The sequence below is a fragment of the Dendropsophus ebraccatus genome, chromosome 10, assembly GCF_027789765.1.
Source record: "Dendropsophus ebraccatus isolate aDenEbr1 chromosome 10, aDenEbr1.pat, whole genome shotgun sequence".
In the NCBI taxonomy this organism is placed as follows: Eukaryota; Metazoa; Chordata; class Amphibia; order Anura; family Hylidae; genus Dendropsophus; species Dendropsophus ebraccatus.
The window spans coordinates 25,271,967-25,287,162 of record NC_091463.1 but is presented as its reverse complement, the minus strand read 5'-3'; the positions used below and the strand labels follow the sequence as shown (position 1 = coordinate 25,287,162).

Here is a 15,196-nt window from a genome sequence, read left to right as displayed (position 1 = left end):
TATTGTCTCTTTAAAAACTTTTCCCATGTCACACAGACATGTAAAAGGTTTTGATCGTATGGGATCTGGGTGTTCAGTCCCCCACCGATTGCTAGAACAATCGGGGAGCAGTGCACATCTGTGTGTAAAAGACCCTTGCCAGAAACTCTCCTTTGGCTGATCAATGGCCCATGTTAAAGTAGTGGTAATCAGCTGAGGAGCTAAAAAAAACACCCAACCCTTGACTTATCGGTTCCTTTGCAAAATCCATCAATATCGGTTTAACATCCCCAGTAAACGGTGGATGTGGTCCCAAAGCATACATTTAAATGGACGCACAAATGATACAAGGATCCTTTGTGTGGCCTGGTCATTTAATTAGTTGTACTTTTTAAAATTAATACAAATGAGCGCCAATCAGCGAAATTCTGTCAAAGATTGATCAATTTAAAAGGTCCCTAAGACTGATTAAAACTTTTGACAACTTTTTTTTTTAAAGATAGAAACACTTGAAAGGGGTTTTCCCAAGCAAAATGGACTGATGAGCTACCCACAGGATAGCTAGTCATTGATTTATTAATATGATTCTGACACCCTATACCCGTGCCAACCAGCTGTTTGGTGGCACTATGCTGTGAACAGAGTTTGTCTCCGTTCACTCAGTAGTGAACAGAGTGGCAGCACAGCCCCTGTTTACTTGATCGAGATCTAAGATGCAGTTAAACATTGATGGCCCATCAATTATTTTCCCTGGAAAAATCATAATTATGGGACTTTACTGGTCTGGTCTCATTAAAAGCGTGCTGGCTTAAGTTAAAGCTCACCAGATTTATTAAGCAGTACATGTTTCTCACACTATTATTTGATTGTTTGTACTCCAGAGAAGAAAATCTATGCCATTGAAGAACATACTGTACATTCATCTACAGCATAATTAATGCCTAGAGTGAAACAATCTGTGAGTCCCACCCCTTCACTTTTCTTGTCACTTTTATAAAGTGTTAATGAATAAAACAAAAAAAAGTTGCACATTTTTAAACAAACGTGACCAATTCTCCTGACTGTATTTGTTTAACTTCAGTAAAGCAAATTATGTTTGAAAACTTGTAACTAACGATGCTTAAAGGAGAAGTCCGGTGAAAATTTTTATTAAAGTATTGTGTTGCCCCCCAAAAGTTATACAAATCACTAATATACACTTGTTACGGGAAATGCACATAAAGTGTTTTTTTTCCCTGCACTTACTACTGCATCAAGGCTTCACTGCCTGGATAAAATGGTGATGTCACTTCCTGGATAACATGGTGATGTCACTTCCTGGATAACATGGTGATGTTACGACCCGACTCCCAGAGCTGTGCGGGCTGTGGCTGCTGGAGAGGATGATGGCAGAGGGATGCTCACTGTCCCTCCAGTGCCCTGTGTTCCTCAGTGTCCCTCTGCCATCATCCTCTCCAGCAGCCACAGCCTGAACAGCTCTGGGAGTTGGGCTGTGACATCACCATGTTATGCAGGAAATGAAGCCTTGATGCAGTAGTAAGTACAGGGAAAAAAGCAATGTATGTGCATTTCCCATAATAAGTGTATATTGGTGATTTGTATAACTTTTGGGAGGGGCAACACAATACTTTAATAAAAATTTTCACCAGACTTCTCCTTTAAACATATTCTGCCTCTATATCATGTTGCTATTCTGTAGTTACCCATTGTAATAATTGTCTATTAGATACTGCATTGTCATGAACCACCCACTTCCATCGTCAGCCATTTCCAACATGTCCTGTCTTTGACTTTACGAAATTTTCTAAATACTTTTCACTCAAGAGGACATAGTAAAATATGTCTACATTACTTGTAGTAGTAAGCTTGCTCAAAGCGGGTCCAAGGGTATTGTTTTTCACGACCTGTATGGATACTTCATATGTTTCTCCTGGTGCAAGTCCCTGCTGCTCAAAAGATGTTACAGAACTTTCCAAGCTAGTGGTTATCTCTCCATTTTGTTTTTTCTGCAAAAAAAGAAAAAAGAAAAGGAAATGTTGTAAAATATAGTAATACAGTAGGTTTGTCAGCAACTCAAAATAATATGAAGTCAACTTAAAAAGTTGGAAAAACTTTTCTAAACAGTTTAGTTTCGGGGGTACTTTTAGGGGTTTTCTGTTGACAGATGTTTAATTCGTTCTGCAAATAGCCATCAAATATTTGTGTAGTTATTAAAAACTAAAATGCACCACTCAGTGCCGGATGTCTGTGACACCCTATGGGGCAAAACTATCTCTAAAGAACACATTTCATATGGAATGAATACTTTATCCTTCGTGATTGATGTGGAAGTAGAACAGACTGACAAAAGTGCAGAGCAATCATGGCAAAATGACAGATATTGTAACGTTGGTTTCCAACAATCTGGGACTTTTCACAAGATAGACTTTTCTTTTAGAAATAACGTTTTTGCATTTGAAACATTTCTTATCTACCGGGAGCCATAAACCCTTGGACAATATATTCACATATATTAAGGTATGCAATGGAAAATGATTTTGTAACGGGGCAGTTTAGTGACTTTTGAAATACAATGGATGTAAGAACTTCTTTTCAGATAAATTGTCCTGTTTGAAATATTTCATGTTTTACACTGAAATCTGCCTGAATAACTTTTGCTGAGACCTTTTTGACCTTAATATTAATAAGTCCCACTAGACTACTAGCTACGCCGATATTTTTACATATAGAGTAGCTCCTCAGATGACTGGAAAATGCAGTATATGGGAGCATCACTGTGTGCATTCTTACAGGCTAGGTTCATACTACGTAAAAATCATAGCCGTCTTTGTGCAAATAACATTCCTTATTTTATTTTATTTAAATACCGGGCATAATTTGCACAATGATGGCCATTTTTTTGAAAGATGGCCATTATTTTCCAATACTGTGAGCCTAGCCACACACTGACATTACTGTGCACACTATTCTATTCACAATTCTCGATTATCCCTGTACTGTAATATCACCATAACAATTACCACTGCATGCTCTATATATATTGTTTGATATCACTGTGTTTATTGTAACTATACTATGACAACATTGTGTACTTTGTCCCTTATGAAGACAATTTACAAGCTTTTCTTAACATAGTGTTGAAAATGGTCATGGTGGATGGAGGATCATTCCAAGCTTTTCTATTGGCCCCTATGATTTATTGTATAGACTCATCTACTATATCACTGCACTCCTGGTCCCTTACATAGAGCAGAAATATATCTACAGAACTCTAGGTATAGATGGTATCTAAGAGCTGTCAGGATACATTTATAGATGCTAATGTAATCGTAGAGTTCACAGGAACCTCTCCACACAGGGAGGACTAAATTCTGATTTACACAAGAAAGAGTTGGACCCAGGTGGCAATAAGGGTTCAAATTGTATATATACAACTGAGCTGGGATTAAGCAAAATTGAATATCACTAATCAGTTAGGATTATATGTGCAAAAATAACATTTGCTGCAGTGCTTCTATAAGTAAGCCCTCACATATAAGTAAGTCTACATAGAGTGTGTTAGCTTTTAGATGTACACGTTTGCATTTATGTACATTTCTCAGGTCTTCATGGCATTTATAGCGTCTTAACATATTTCACAACAGTCCTCTTTGAACAAGGACTTCTATTACATGCCCTATGGTGCCTGTAAGTGTCACACTGAATAGACTCCTGCTTTCCTGTTCTGAAGTTCAAAGCCATCTATACAGCTTGTACCAATAGGGTGATTGACCTTGAGCCATCATACAATTTGCACTCTTTATATAACTACACGATCCCCCTTGTCGATCAACACGACATCTCATACATCCTAAAGGTACTATTTCAGCATGATGTGTAATAAAGGTCCGAAGTGGATATCTGCGATTACTATGGGCTAACTAGAGTTATAGAAAAAAAAGGAAAAAAGTAAATCTCTTACAATATTCTGGAAGATGAGTTTCCAAGTATCAAAGGAAATATCTAGAGGTTCCCACTCCACATCAACAGAAGTTTCCTTTATTGTTTTAAATCTGAGGTCATCGGTGGTAGGCAGGTCTAAAAGAGAACACATCGATAAGTTATTATGAGGCTAAGGTCCCCCAACGTCTTGTTTTGGTTGTTTCACGGCTGCCTTTTTGGATGACTGTCATTCAGGGCACTTCAATAAGCCATTGTCAAAAAGAAAAAGGAAAGAAGAATTGTACTTACGTGTAGCAACCCTGGCGCTTACTGGGATACTCTTCTGGTCCCTGAGGATGGCATATACACGGACAAAGTATTCTACTCCAGGTTCAAGTTCTCTTAAAGTGGCCATTGTTTGGTCTCCGGGGACTCTAAAGTCAAACTCTAAGCCGCCAGGGCTTGTGGGAACGTAAGTAACAAGATATTCAGTAACTTTGATTTTGTTGACCCATTCAAGGTTCATGGTTTTAGTGGTTACATCTGTCACAACCAAGTCTTCTGGGGGTGATACTGTTGCGTGAAAAAAAAAGAGCATTGAGTTATTAACAATTGGAAACTTTCTAGTTCTCTCCAACCTAAAACAGAACTATAAAAGTAACTAATTTATATAGTCTCATCATATTGGAGGGCATGTATAACAAAGGTTGAAGTGCTGCTAAAACTAGTTTAAAATAGTGGATTTGTGTTGCTCAGTGCTATATAAAAGAACCAGCTCTATGAAGGCATATCTAGATGTTGCTAGTGCAGCCTATAGAATGTACTCTGCATTAATGTAAAAATAAATGAGCCATCAAAGTAGTAAAGTGCTGGCTCTAAAAGCATTGGCACATGAAAAAAAATGTATGTAATGTGTGCTTCTTATTGTGTTTTTTTTTCCATTTATTATCTTACCATATACATAGTGATGAAAAATAATGCATAACATTGTGCACCAACATTCTGCTCCCAATGATCTCTGACCCAGAGAAATGTGTAATCTCATTTCGTAATGCTACATAGATACATAAACCGGAAACTGGAAACCAAAGTGGCCAAAGGAATTTTAGGAGACTACACTATCTCCACTGACCTACTGAAAGGGAAGCCCTGGTGCTGGAAGGCAAAAATTATAATAAAATTACTTAGCTACTATCTGTAGATACCATTTATCAACCAGAGCAAACTGCATGGGTTTTCTAAAGACCGTTTGATATACTCCCATCCTTCAAAAACATAATAAGGGTCTAATGGGTTTTCTATGTTACCGAACTCTATGTCACCATGCCCATACACCTCAGATTAAAGTTGAACAAAAGGTAGCTCATGAACAAAAGAGCTTTCATTGATGAAAGAATATTCACAGCATGCTCCTACAATTTTCCACGAAAGAGCCAATTTGTTCATTAGTTCATTGGACAATCATCAGATCGTCCAGACAGCCCATAAAAGACAGTGACGGTCTGCTTCCACCACTTCTATTACATGGAGCAACGGCAGCAGATAGTTGCCAGGCTGATCGTAAGCATTTCAGCCTGTTGAAAAACAACGATCAGCTGACATTGTGCATGTCGGCTGACCGTTTTCTTCTATCACATGAAGTGATTATCGGCCAATACAGCCAATAATCGCTTCGTTTAATAGGGCCGTTAGTGTGACCTTAGGTTAATACATGTAAAAGGAATCTGTTAGAATTTGGGACATGTTCTATTACATTACCTGTTAAGGTTCTGTCCTTTAGAACAATTGCCTTTAAAAAGTTTATGGTCCATGCACATGGCTTTGTTGTTTTCATTTGGACAAGATTTATTTTATTTGTATGGTCAGCGTTAGGTAAAGTAGTGGTGGTATGTTTCTACATACAAGCTATATACAAATTATATCACCCACTATATCTTAATTTTTCCAGTATTTGTTCTACAGTAAAACCCGCATCGGCCCTTTCCCAAGAAAACACTCTGCATTTATACAGTATAAAACTCAACATGCCATAGGAAAATGAAAACAGATGTGTTACACGCCATAGCTCGATATCAAATGTGTAAATTGCTTAGACCCCACCGACTCTAGTTCCAGGTGTGCAAGCTATGGTTCAGAGATTTTTATCATCTCTGTTTAAATGGAAATGAGGCAAAAGCATAATACGATCTACTCAACAAGCTCTAACAGCTTGGTGTGAAATTTCTGCTTTTCATTTTAGCATGAAACATGCATATTAATGAAAAGAAAAAAAAAAGATCTAATTTATAAAACTTCTAAAGAATCTAAGCCTGTTGAAATTGAAAGATTATTTTACATAAATGAATTTGACAGATATACTATACCTTCAGAGCAGAACTCTCCAATGAAACCTTCATCGCATACGCACTGTCCATTGACACAACGGCCTTGATTGTTACAGTTGTTAAAGCAGGTAAGTTCACCGCAGTTGTCCCCAGTGAATCCTTCATTACATACGCATTGCCCATCGATACATTGTCCTCTGTCATTGCAATCATCAGGGCAGCGAAGTTCACCGCAGTCATCACCCATGAATAGATTGTCGCATATGCACTGTCCGTTGACACAGCGACCCCTGTGGTTGCAGTCATTGGGACATCTCAGCTCTGAGCAATCTTCTCCCATGAAGCCATCATCGCATATGCATTGACCATTGACGCATCGGCCTTTGTCGCTACAGTCATTGGGGCATCTTAGTTCACTGCAGTCCAGTCCCATGAATCCTTCATCGCAGACACATTGACCGTTTACGCATCGCCCTTTGTCGCTACAGTCATTGGGACATCTCAGTTCGCTACAGTCGAAGCCCATGAATCCTTCATCGCACACACATTGGCCATTTACACAGCGACCTCTATTGTTACAGTCATCGGGGCATCGGAGTTCACTGCAGTCCTCGCCCATAAATCCTTCATCGCAGACACATTGTCCATTTACACAGCGACCTTTGTTACTGCAATCATTTGGACATCTCAACTCACTACAGTCCTCTCCCATGAAGCCTTCACTGCATATGCACACTCCATTTACGCAACGCCCTTTGTTGTTGCAGTTGTTTGGACAGCTCAGCTCACTGCAGTCATCCCCAGTAAATCCTTCATCACACACGCAGAGTCCATTGACGCATTTACCCTTATTGTTGCAGTTGTTTGGACAGGCCAGTTCCCCACAGTCCTCACCGGTGAACCCTTCTTCGCAAAAGCACACACCGTTTACACAACGACCGCGGTCGAAGCAGTCATTGGGGCAAATCAACTCGCTGCAGTCCTCTCCTGTGTATGGGTGATCGCATACACACTCATTGTCCACACACCGTCCACGGTTGTTGCAATTGTTTGGACACATGGGTTCACTACAGTCCTCCCCCATAAAGTTTTCCTCGCACACACATCGGCCATTTATACACTTTCCGTGCTCACTGCAAGGCACGGGACAAACCTCTTCGCTACAGTCTTCCCCAGCAAAGCCATCAAAGCAAACGCAGACTCCATTAACACATCTTCCTTGGTCATTACAATCATCCAAGCAGGTTAATTCGCCACAGTCCTCTCCGGTGTATTCTGGAAAGCAAACACATTTGCCATCCACACATGTTCCTCTGTTGTTGCAGTTTCCTGGACATTCTGCTTCTGTACAGTTGGGTCCCTTCCAACCAGGCTCACAAATACAGCTGCAAGTCTCAGTGCTGTAGTTGCCACGTCCGTTGCAGTAAGGCTTGGTTTCCAATTTACCTGTATGGGTAAACACATTGATATCATGAAGGAAAATCTATTTTACATATTACTATATCAAGAACCTAAATTAAATACTGGGGCTCATTTTGTTTAGTCATAACAATAGGACTGTGTGTAAACCTACCTATTCACCCTAAAGGGGCATTCCAATCACAGACTTTAATTTTGTTTGTGTATTTGGTATATGACCTTGAGTAGTCAGCCTTGTATGGCACCATGGGGATGGAGGGGTGCAATATGTTTATGTTACATGCACAATAGTGCTCATTGAAACCCTTGTTTAGGCACAAATGGAGTTTTTCCTCTCTCTGGTCCTAAATGTCTAAAATATGGGGCACCAACCTCTGAGAGGGAACCTATCAGCAGAATGTACATGCCATAATTATCTACGGTCAAAATACCTGTTTAACATATGTGCATATATTTATATAGAAATATGTGAGTGCCACTAGAACAAAAAAAAAAATTTAACCCTGGGTTCCCATCATGCACTGCACTTCCTGGTCTCTTCTACCATAAGTATATGACTCCAGGTTACCATTGTAGCCAATTATAGGCTGCAATGGTCAAATGTTCTTTTCAAGAAGGACCAAGAAAATCAGAAACTGGAGGCACCAGGAAGTGTTGGATTGGGAGCAATGAGAGAAGTGAATATAATTTTTTTATTACCTAGCATTACATTGGCTGAAAACCTCCCTTAGAGTCTGGATAACACCCTTATTATACTGTGTAGCACTTGAATAAAACACATATAAATAACTATATAAATTTTCATCTAAACTCAATAAAATACAATTACTTGTTGTAAATAAACCTTTACCAGGAATGACTAAAAGCTTAAAGCGACTCTGTACCCACAATCTTCCCAGCTCTCCCAAAACCGCTTATACAGTCAGATTTCTGCTTTAAATCCAAGATCTGTCCTGGGGTCTGTTTGGCAGGTGATGCAGTTATTGTCCTAAAAAAACTATTTTTAAAGAGCCTGCACCGCCTCTCTGTCCCTTCTTCTCGCCCTTCTCATCATTCTGAATGCTCCTCGGCCGGATTTCTCATATTCATCACTTGTCTGAACACTGTACACGCGCTTTAACCATCCAGTACATGTGCGGTGTTCACACAAGTGATGAATTGGAGAAATCCTCCAGAGGGGCATTCCTAAGGGCACAGCCACTCTAGGTCACACCAATTTAACACAGGGCTAAAAGTTTAAAAGTAGTTTTTTTGGTAAAAGCTGTTTTGGGGGGAGCAGATTGTGGGGTACAGAGTTGCTTTAAATGCTTGTCTTGGAGTAAAAATGTATCTAAATGCCTAAGGGTGGTTTATTTATTAAAAAATTGATACTTACCTATCCTGACCGCTCAGCTGCTTAGCCTATGCTCCCAGCCCTCACTCCTTTCAGCTACTTTTTGTGACTATCTTGTAACATCCCTGCGGAAACCTTCCTACTCAGCCAATCACAAACTGAGGTGGCACTCCTCCACAGTCAGTGATTGGCTGAGAAGGGCAATTCCTGCAGGTATGTTTGATGGTCAGGAACCAGGTAGAAAGGACTAAGGATTGAGAGAGTCATCATGGCAGCTGCAGGTGATCAGGGGTAGGTGAGTATAGGTTAACTTTTATTTTTACACCTACCCCAGACATTTTGTTACCCCTGGACAATCCCCGTAACAAGAGGTTATCCAAAACCAGATAAAGCTTTGAAGCTGGTGCCAGTGAAATAATAGTATTGATCATATTTTTTTTTTTATGTATGCCCCTCCCATTCCTCCTCCTTTCACATATTTTATTAATATATCATTATGCAACTGATTGTTAGTTACCCAAAAAATTTACAAGATCAATAAAGCTGTGTCTGATCTCTTAAAAGACTGTTTAATTAAGAACAAAACATTAAGAAACTAATAATTCTCCTTATGTGTGCCATGCCACATTTTGCAATACTTGGACTGTAGACAAGTGCCACCTCATGAAAACTTCAGTCTCAATTATTGTTTCAGTTCCCTTTACTTTAAGGAACATTATTACTAGCTGATACATTTTTTCCGCTCTTTGTGGTTACTGCTAATGGCTCAAGTCTAGTGAGAAGTTAAAAAAAAACTCATTTGTAGACATATAATTATAAGATTTTACAAGAAGGGCTAACCCCCTCTTTCCTTATTACAAAACAACCAATATGCCTGGGAGTAATATGAGATGTTCAGCATTGGTTTAATTATAGAGTAGTCTATAGGGATGCATGCAATATTTTAATGGGACAACTGGGCAAATAGTTTTTTTTTACCACTTAAAAGGGAAGCTACCAGAGATGAGACAAGGCTGTGTGGTTAAGTTACATATCCAAAAACATAAAAGGGGAAATAGCTGCCTTGGCTTTGATGAAGATGTGTAAATTAAAGATCCTGGACCTTGAAGCAAAATCTCTAATAGAGTCCCTACTCTATAATTTATAACACTGGTGTCTTCTTATGTGGCAAATATACCTTTGTGCCCTCTGGGTCCTGGGAGTCATTGCTACTTCTGCACCCTTATAGCTACATCATGCCTTAGTAAAGACTTACTAAACCCTAATACTTTATGAATAGATCTGCTTGTACAATACACTGAACTGAGAGAGTTACTGTATATTGAGTGGCACTCACTATAGTTTTACATTTTTTTGGCCATTTTATGATGTTTTGTTCTAGGCTATGGATCCTTTTTACACAATTTACCTTAATTTGCTGACATCCACATTGCCTCCATCCTATCATCAAAGAAACCTTATTAAAGAAAAGTCTGGCAGCCTGCAAGGGGAATCTGATTTCACATAATAACTTACCTCTCCTTATGCCCACGGTGAGCGACGGGAGCAGCCTTGGGACCCCGCAAGGCCCTGCCAAGGTGTCCACGTAATAACCAAACTGATGGACTGGCCGCTCAGCCAGTCAGTGAATGGGGAAGGAATGCAGCTCCAGTCACTGATTGGTTGAGCGTCCAGTCATCAAAATTCTGGGGAAAATTACTTCTGGTGAGGGTCCTGCAGCCGTTCCAGCTACTCAGTGCGAGCACAGGAAAAGGTAAATTGTTACTTGAAATAAATTCTCCTCCCTTCACCTGCAAGCTGCCGGCTTTTAGAACATGCCGGACTTCTCCTTTAAGGCGACCACCCAAAATCACATTAAAAAGTGACCTTTTAGGGAAATGTTTTTCTCAAAAGATGACATCGTCTTTTGTACTAAAAGTTTATATATCATTAGTAGAGTGGAGTATTCTCACCTTCAGCAGGCTGTGTATTGGAACAGCACCCAGGCCCTGTGGTACATTGTTCTCGAAGAGATGACACAATGCCTTCCAACTCCTCGAGTCTGCTTAGAAGATCCTTGAGATCTGGAGAGGCTGTACACCCGCAAGCTCTTTTAGGAATGTTAATCCGATGTGTAAAAACTATCTGGTTTTCCCCATTTAAAGTGGTTTCTTGGTAATTTTTATCAACCTCCGTCTGTGGCTTTACCTCATTTTCGGCCGTTCCTATAGGGTCCAGGTCAACTCCGCATAGGGACCCCATTGGAACCTTAATATTGTACACATGGTTGAACACTACTGGCTGGTTGCTGTCAGGCAAGGTGATGTTTAAACCAGCATCTCTTCTGTGTCGGATAACTTTTCTTATAAGTCCACTGTCGACCTGAGAACCCAGCATTAAAAGAAGACAGGCAAAGGCCTGTATAGGATACCCCATGGCTGTAACCTTCCTTAATGCTGATTTTTGTGCTTTTCCTTTGAAGTGTTAGTGGTATGTAGCTTTGTCTTTTTTCTCTTTCACGTTATTCTAAAGAAATGAATACAAAGACAAGGATGATATATAAAGGGATGACATAAAAAATGACAATTACAAAAAATTTTTACATCGAAGAAGTTAATAAAAAAAAAGCTCATCTTGTAATGTTTCAGTAAATTTGGTTTAGCCCATTGGGTTTCATGACTTCACAATGGCTTCATTCATTGCGGAGTATGAGAATTAATGACAATAATGTGCCCAGCTCATATTTCTAATACTTATTTCTAACAACATACCTCGGTGAGATTATTCTTGGCTCCCACATACCATGCATACATTTACATTGAAGGCAATCTACTGAAAACCTTTAATATAAACACCTATACAGGAGAACCTGACTCCCTATTTTCTAGTACAGTATCCAGCTTAGATGTGATGCTGTCTCACCTTTGTATTTAGTTACACTTAAGCAGATTTTTTTTCATATAAAGAATATTTGGAGCCAGAAAATAGCATACTGCTATTCTGGTCACTCGCTTAACCTTTTGTAGATTATATATAAAATTGAATACAAACCACACAAAGGAAGTATGAAACTAGACCGTCTCTTCATAAGTGAAACAGTATGAAGTCAGTATGTATGGCGCTACTGCTTATCTATTGCTTAGCAACTGTCTCCATTAACCTAATGCTTAGATTTGCAAACATTCTATTAAGGAGTAGCTCCACTTATAAAGAAGTACTCTCCTGCCCGAAACTTGAAAGAGACGATTGCTAAGGCAACATGGCAAAGTGGAAGCTTCTCTGGAGGTTAGGATTTGGCATTCAATGGTTGTCCACATTACCCTCCATGCAGCAAACAAACACTGATGTAGGAAACCCATTTAAAGTACTCTTTTAGGCTACTTTTGGATTAAGGGCCTAGCAAGCATATTCTTCTACCCAATCTAACATTGGGTGAAAAGAAATTGGGTGGGGGTTTGGAATAATCCAACTGTCCATCTTTCCATGCAAGGTTAGATTGGAAAGGAGAGAAAAGATACCCGTACACCTTATATCAAAGTTGGTATACGTGTATAGGGCACTCCTGAATCTCCACTGCCAGATGATATTGGTAAAGGGAAGGGTCAGGTGTGATGGAATTTTAACTTCTGATCATATTGTTCTGGGAGGAAAAAGCCTGCACCAGAGCAGTCTGTCTCTGGCTTACTCCTCTCCCCCATAGAAAACTTATGAACATTTGGCCAAGTGGAGAATTCATTTGTATGGAGAACCCAGTAGAGATAACTTTTGCCCAACGATTGTTCAGTCAACAGTTATTGAAAATGAATGGGCACCTTATGACTCACTTGGGATCTTCATCAATTTGCTAAACCAGGGAGATAGAAAAGAACTGTCTCCCTTCTTCTTGAGGTTCTGGCCTGTCCATGCAAGCTTAGTCTACCAATGTCTTGACACCATGTAATTCTTTATTTATCCTGTTGGGGTGCTATTGGGAGAATGAACACTTATTAAACGTTTCTTTTACAGATAATACCTGAACTCTCCCCCTGAGGAACTTTGGAACTTTCCACTAAATTAAGATCACTACTTTTTTGTGGAATTTTTTTTTAAAGCATATATTTAATGTTTGACCTGTATGATGGGAATATGTTTACAGACATTGATAAAAAGGTCTCCATTGTATTGTGAGGTTGTTCCGTCTGAAGAATTCATTTTACACCTGAGTATACTAACTTCCATCTGTTATCACAGCAATCCTCACCATACACAAAGAAGTGGTATTCCTGTCTGGTATTTCTTTTCATGGAGCAGAAGAATGAAACATGAGACAGATCCTTGAACCCTTTGTATGCATAATAAATAAGTAGACAATCCAAGCAGGTGAAAGGTATTTTTCCCTAATGATCGGTCAACTCTTTAACCCGCTCTAGTGTTTAGTTAACAATGAAACCCTCTGACCGTCCTTAATTGGATGAAATTTTAGGAATTTTTTGTTTTCTCCTATGTACCTCACTATCATTTGAAACATATGGTATTGTCTAGATAAATGGCTTCTGTGTTTTTGCACATCCAGATTTTTTTGTAGTATGTTTTTGGTTAGTTTAGATAGCCATGAAATAGCCACATTGTATTGCCATTGAGTTAACCAGTTAAAGTGACACTGTCACCTCCTTTTTGCATTCTGACATCTCTACACAGGTGTAATGGGTAAATTTAGCAGTTTTCATACCTTATTTTATATCATACGTCATGGTGCTTGTTAAAGTAAAAAGTCGTCTTTTATCAACTGCAGATTGTGTTAAGTGGGCGTGACCTTGCGGCATTACCGCCACTTATCCCCGCCCAGAACTCCACAGTTGGCCCCGCCCCTCTCCGGTCATTGGAACAGTCTGGCCGAAAAGGTCTAGACCCACCCCCTTTACATCGGTCAACCAATAAGCATCAAGGGGGCGGGACCAACGGTGCCCACTTAATACAATCTGCAGTTGATAAAAGGACACTTTTTACTTGAACAAGCACCATAATGTATGATATGAAATAAGGTATGAAAAACACTAAATTTACCCTTTACACCTGTGTAGAGATGTCAGAATGTACAAAGTGGGTGACAGTTTCACTTTAAGAATATCCAGGAGGGATTATATACTATGGTCATGGACATGGTCATGGACCTTCAAAAGCTGCCACCTAGCCAAAGAAGGGTTCATTGAGCTGGACTCCTGAGGGTTCACCAAAAACCATTATGTTTAAAGGTCCTATCAGACTAAGCAATTTTTAGCGATTTTTAACAAATAACGATGAATGATCACGAACAAGATTGTTTATCGTTAACTTGTTGAAGTTGTTCACCATTTTACGTAGAACAATAGTCGTTAGGTACGATCGTTACATGATCATTACTATAATCTTTAACATCACATGATCCCAACAAAAGAATAACTGAAGTGCAATTACACTGAATGATTAGTTAACGAATGCGGAACTACAGCGAACAAATGTAGTGTGAGGGCCCTATTCCATGGGACGATTATCGTTAAAACATTCGCAATTGAACCATAATCATTTCGTGTAATGGTGCGTTTACACAGACAGATTTATCTGACAGATTTTTTAAGCCAAAGCCAGGAACAGACTATAAACAAGGAATGGGTCATAAAGAAAAGACTGAGATTTCTCTTCTTTTCAAATCCATTCCTGGCTTTGGATTCCAAAATCTGTCAGATAAATCTGCCTGTGTAAACGCACCATAATAGCAGGCAATGATTAGACCACCAACAAGAAATCGTTGGTCACTTAATAGAATCTGGACCTATTTTTATTGTTGATCGTTTGAAAATTGTTCGCACATCGTTCGGTGTAATAGGATGTTGAGGTATGAAATTAAGGCAGTAGTGACGACAGGACGACCACAGGAACGATCATAAGTAATGATCATCGTTCCGTGTATTTGGGTTTCAGGTTGTTCTCTACAGTAGTTGTTTGAGATCGTTAATCGTCGAAAAATCGATTTGTGGATTAGGAACCTACAATGAACGATAAGCGAACGATTAACAATGATATTAGGGTCAGATCAACGGCACATGAACGATTTTTCGATCGAAGCCTGCAATTACACAGGACGATTATCGCTTAAATTAGAACGATATAACAATTTTCTGCATGATAATCGTCCTGTGTAAAAAAGGCCCTTAGATTTGGAAAAAAAGTAATAATCAATTTGGCACAAATCATCCTCTGTTTAAATTTCACCAAAGAAACATAG

General features: G+C 39.3%; 1 protein-coding gene across 1 annotated transcript in view; it reads right to left on the bottom strand.

Annotated features, from left to right (window-relative positions):
- The window catches only part of TNC (tenascin C), an 86,695-nt gene that overhangs the window by 49,495 nt on the left and 22,004 nt on the right, over window positions 1-15,196 (bottom strand). The window contains exons 2-6 of the mRNA XM_069942969.1: window positions 10,929-11,481; window positions 6,264-7,670; window positions 4,210-4,473; window positions 3,941-4,056; window positions 1,832-1,985 (exon numbers count right to left, since the gene is read on the bottom strand). Of these exons, the coding sequence (XP_069799070.1) occupies window positions 1,832-1,985; window positions 3,941-4,056; window positions 4,210-4,473; window positions 6,264-7,670; window positions 10,929-11,391 (2,404 nt within the window). The 5' untranslated portion in view covers window positions 11,392-11,481. The remainder of the gene's footprint in view (window positions 1-1,831; window positions 1,986-3,940; window positions 4,057-4,209; window positions 4,474-6,263; window positions 7,671-10,928; window positions 11,482-15,196) is intronic.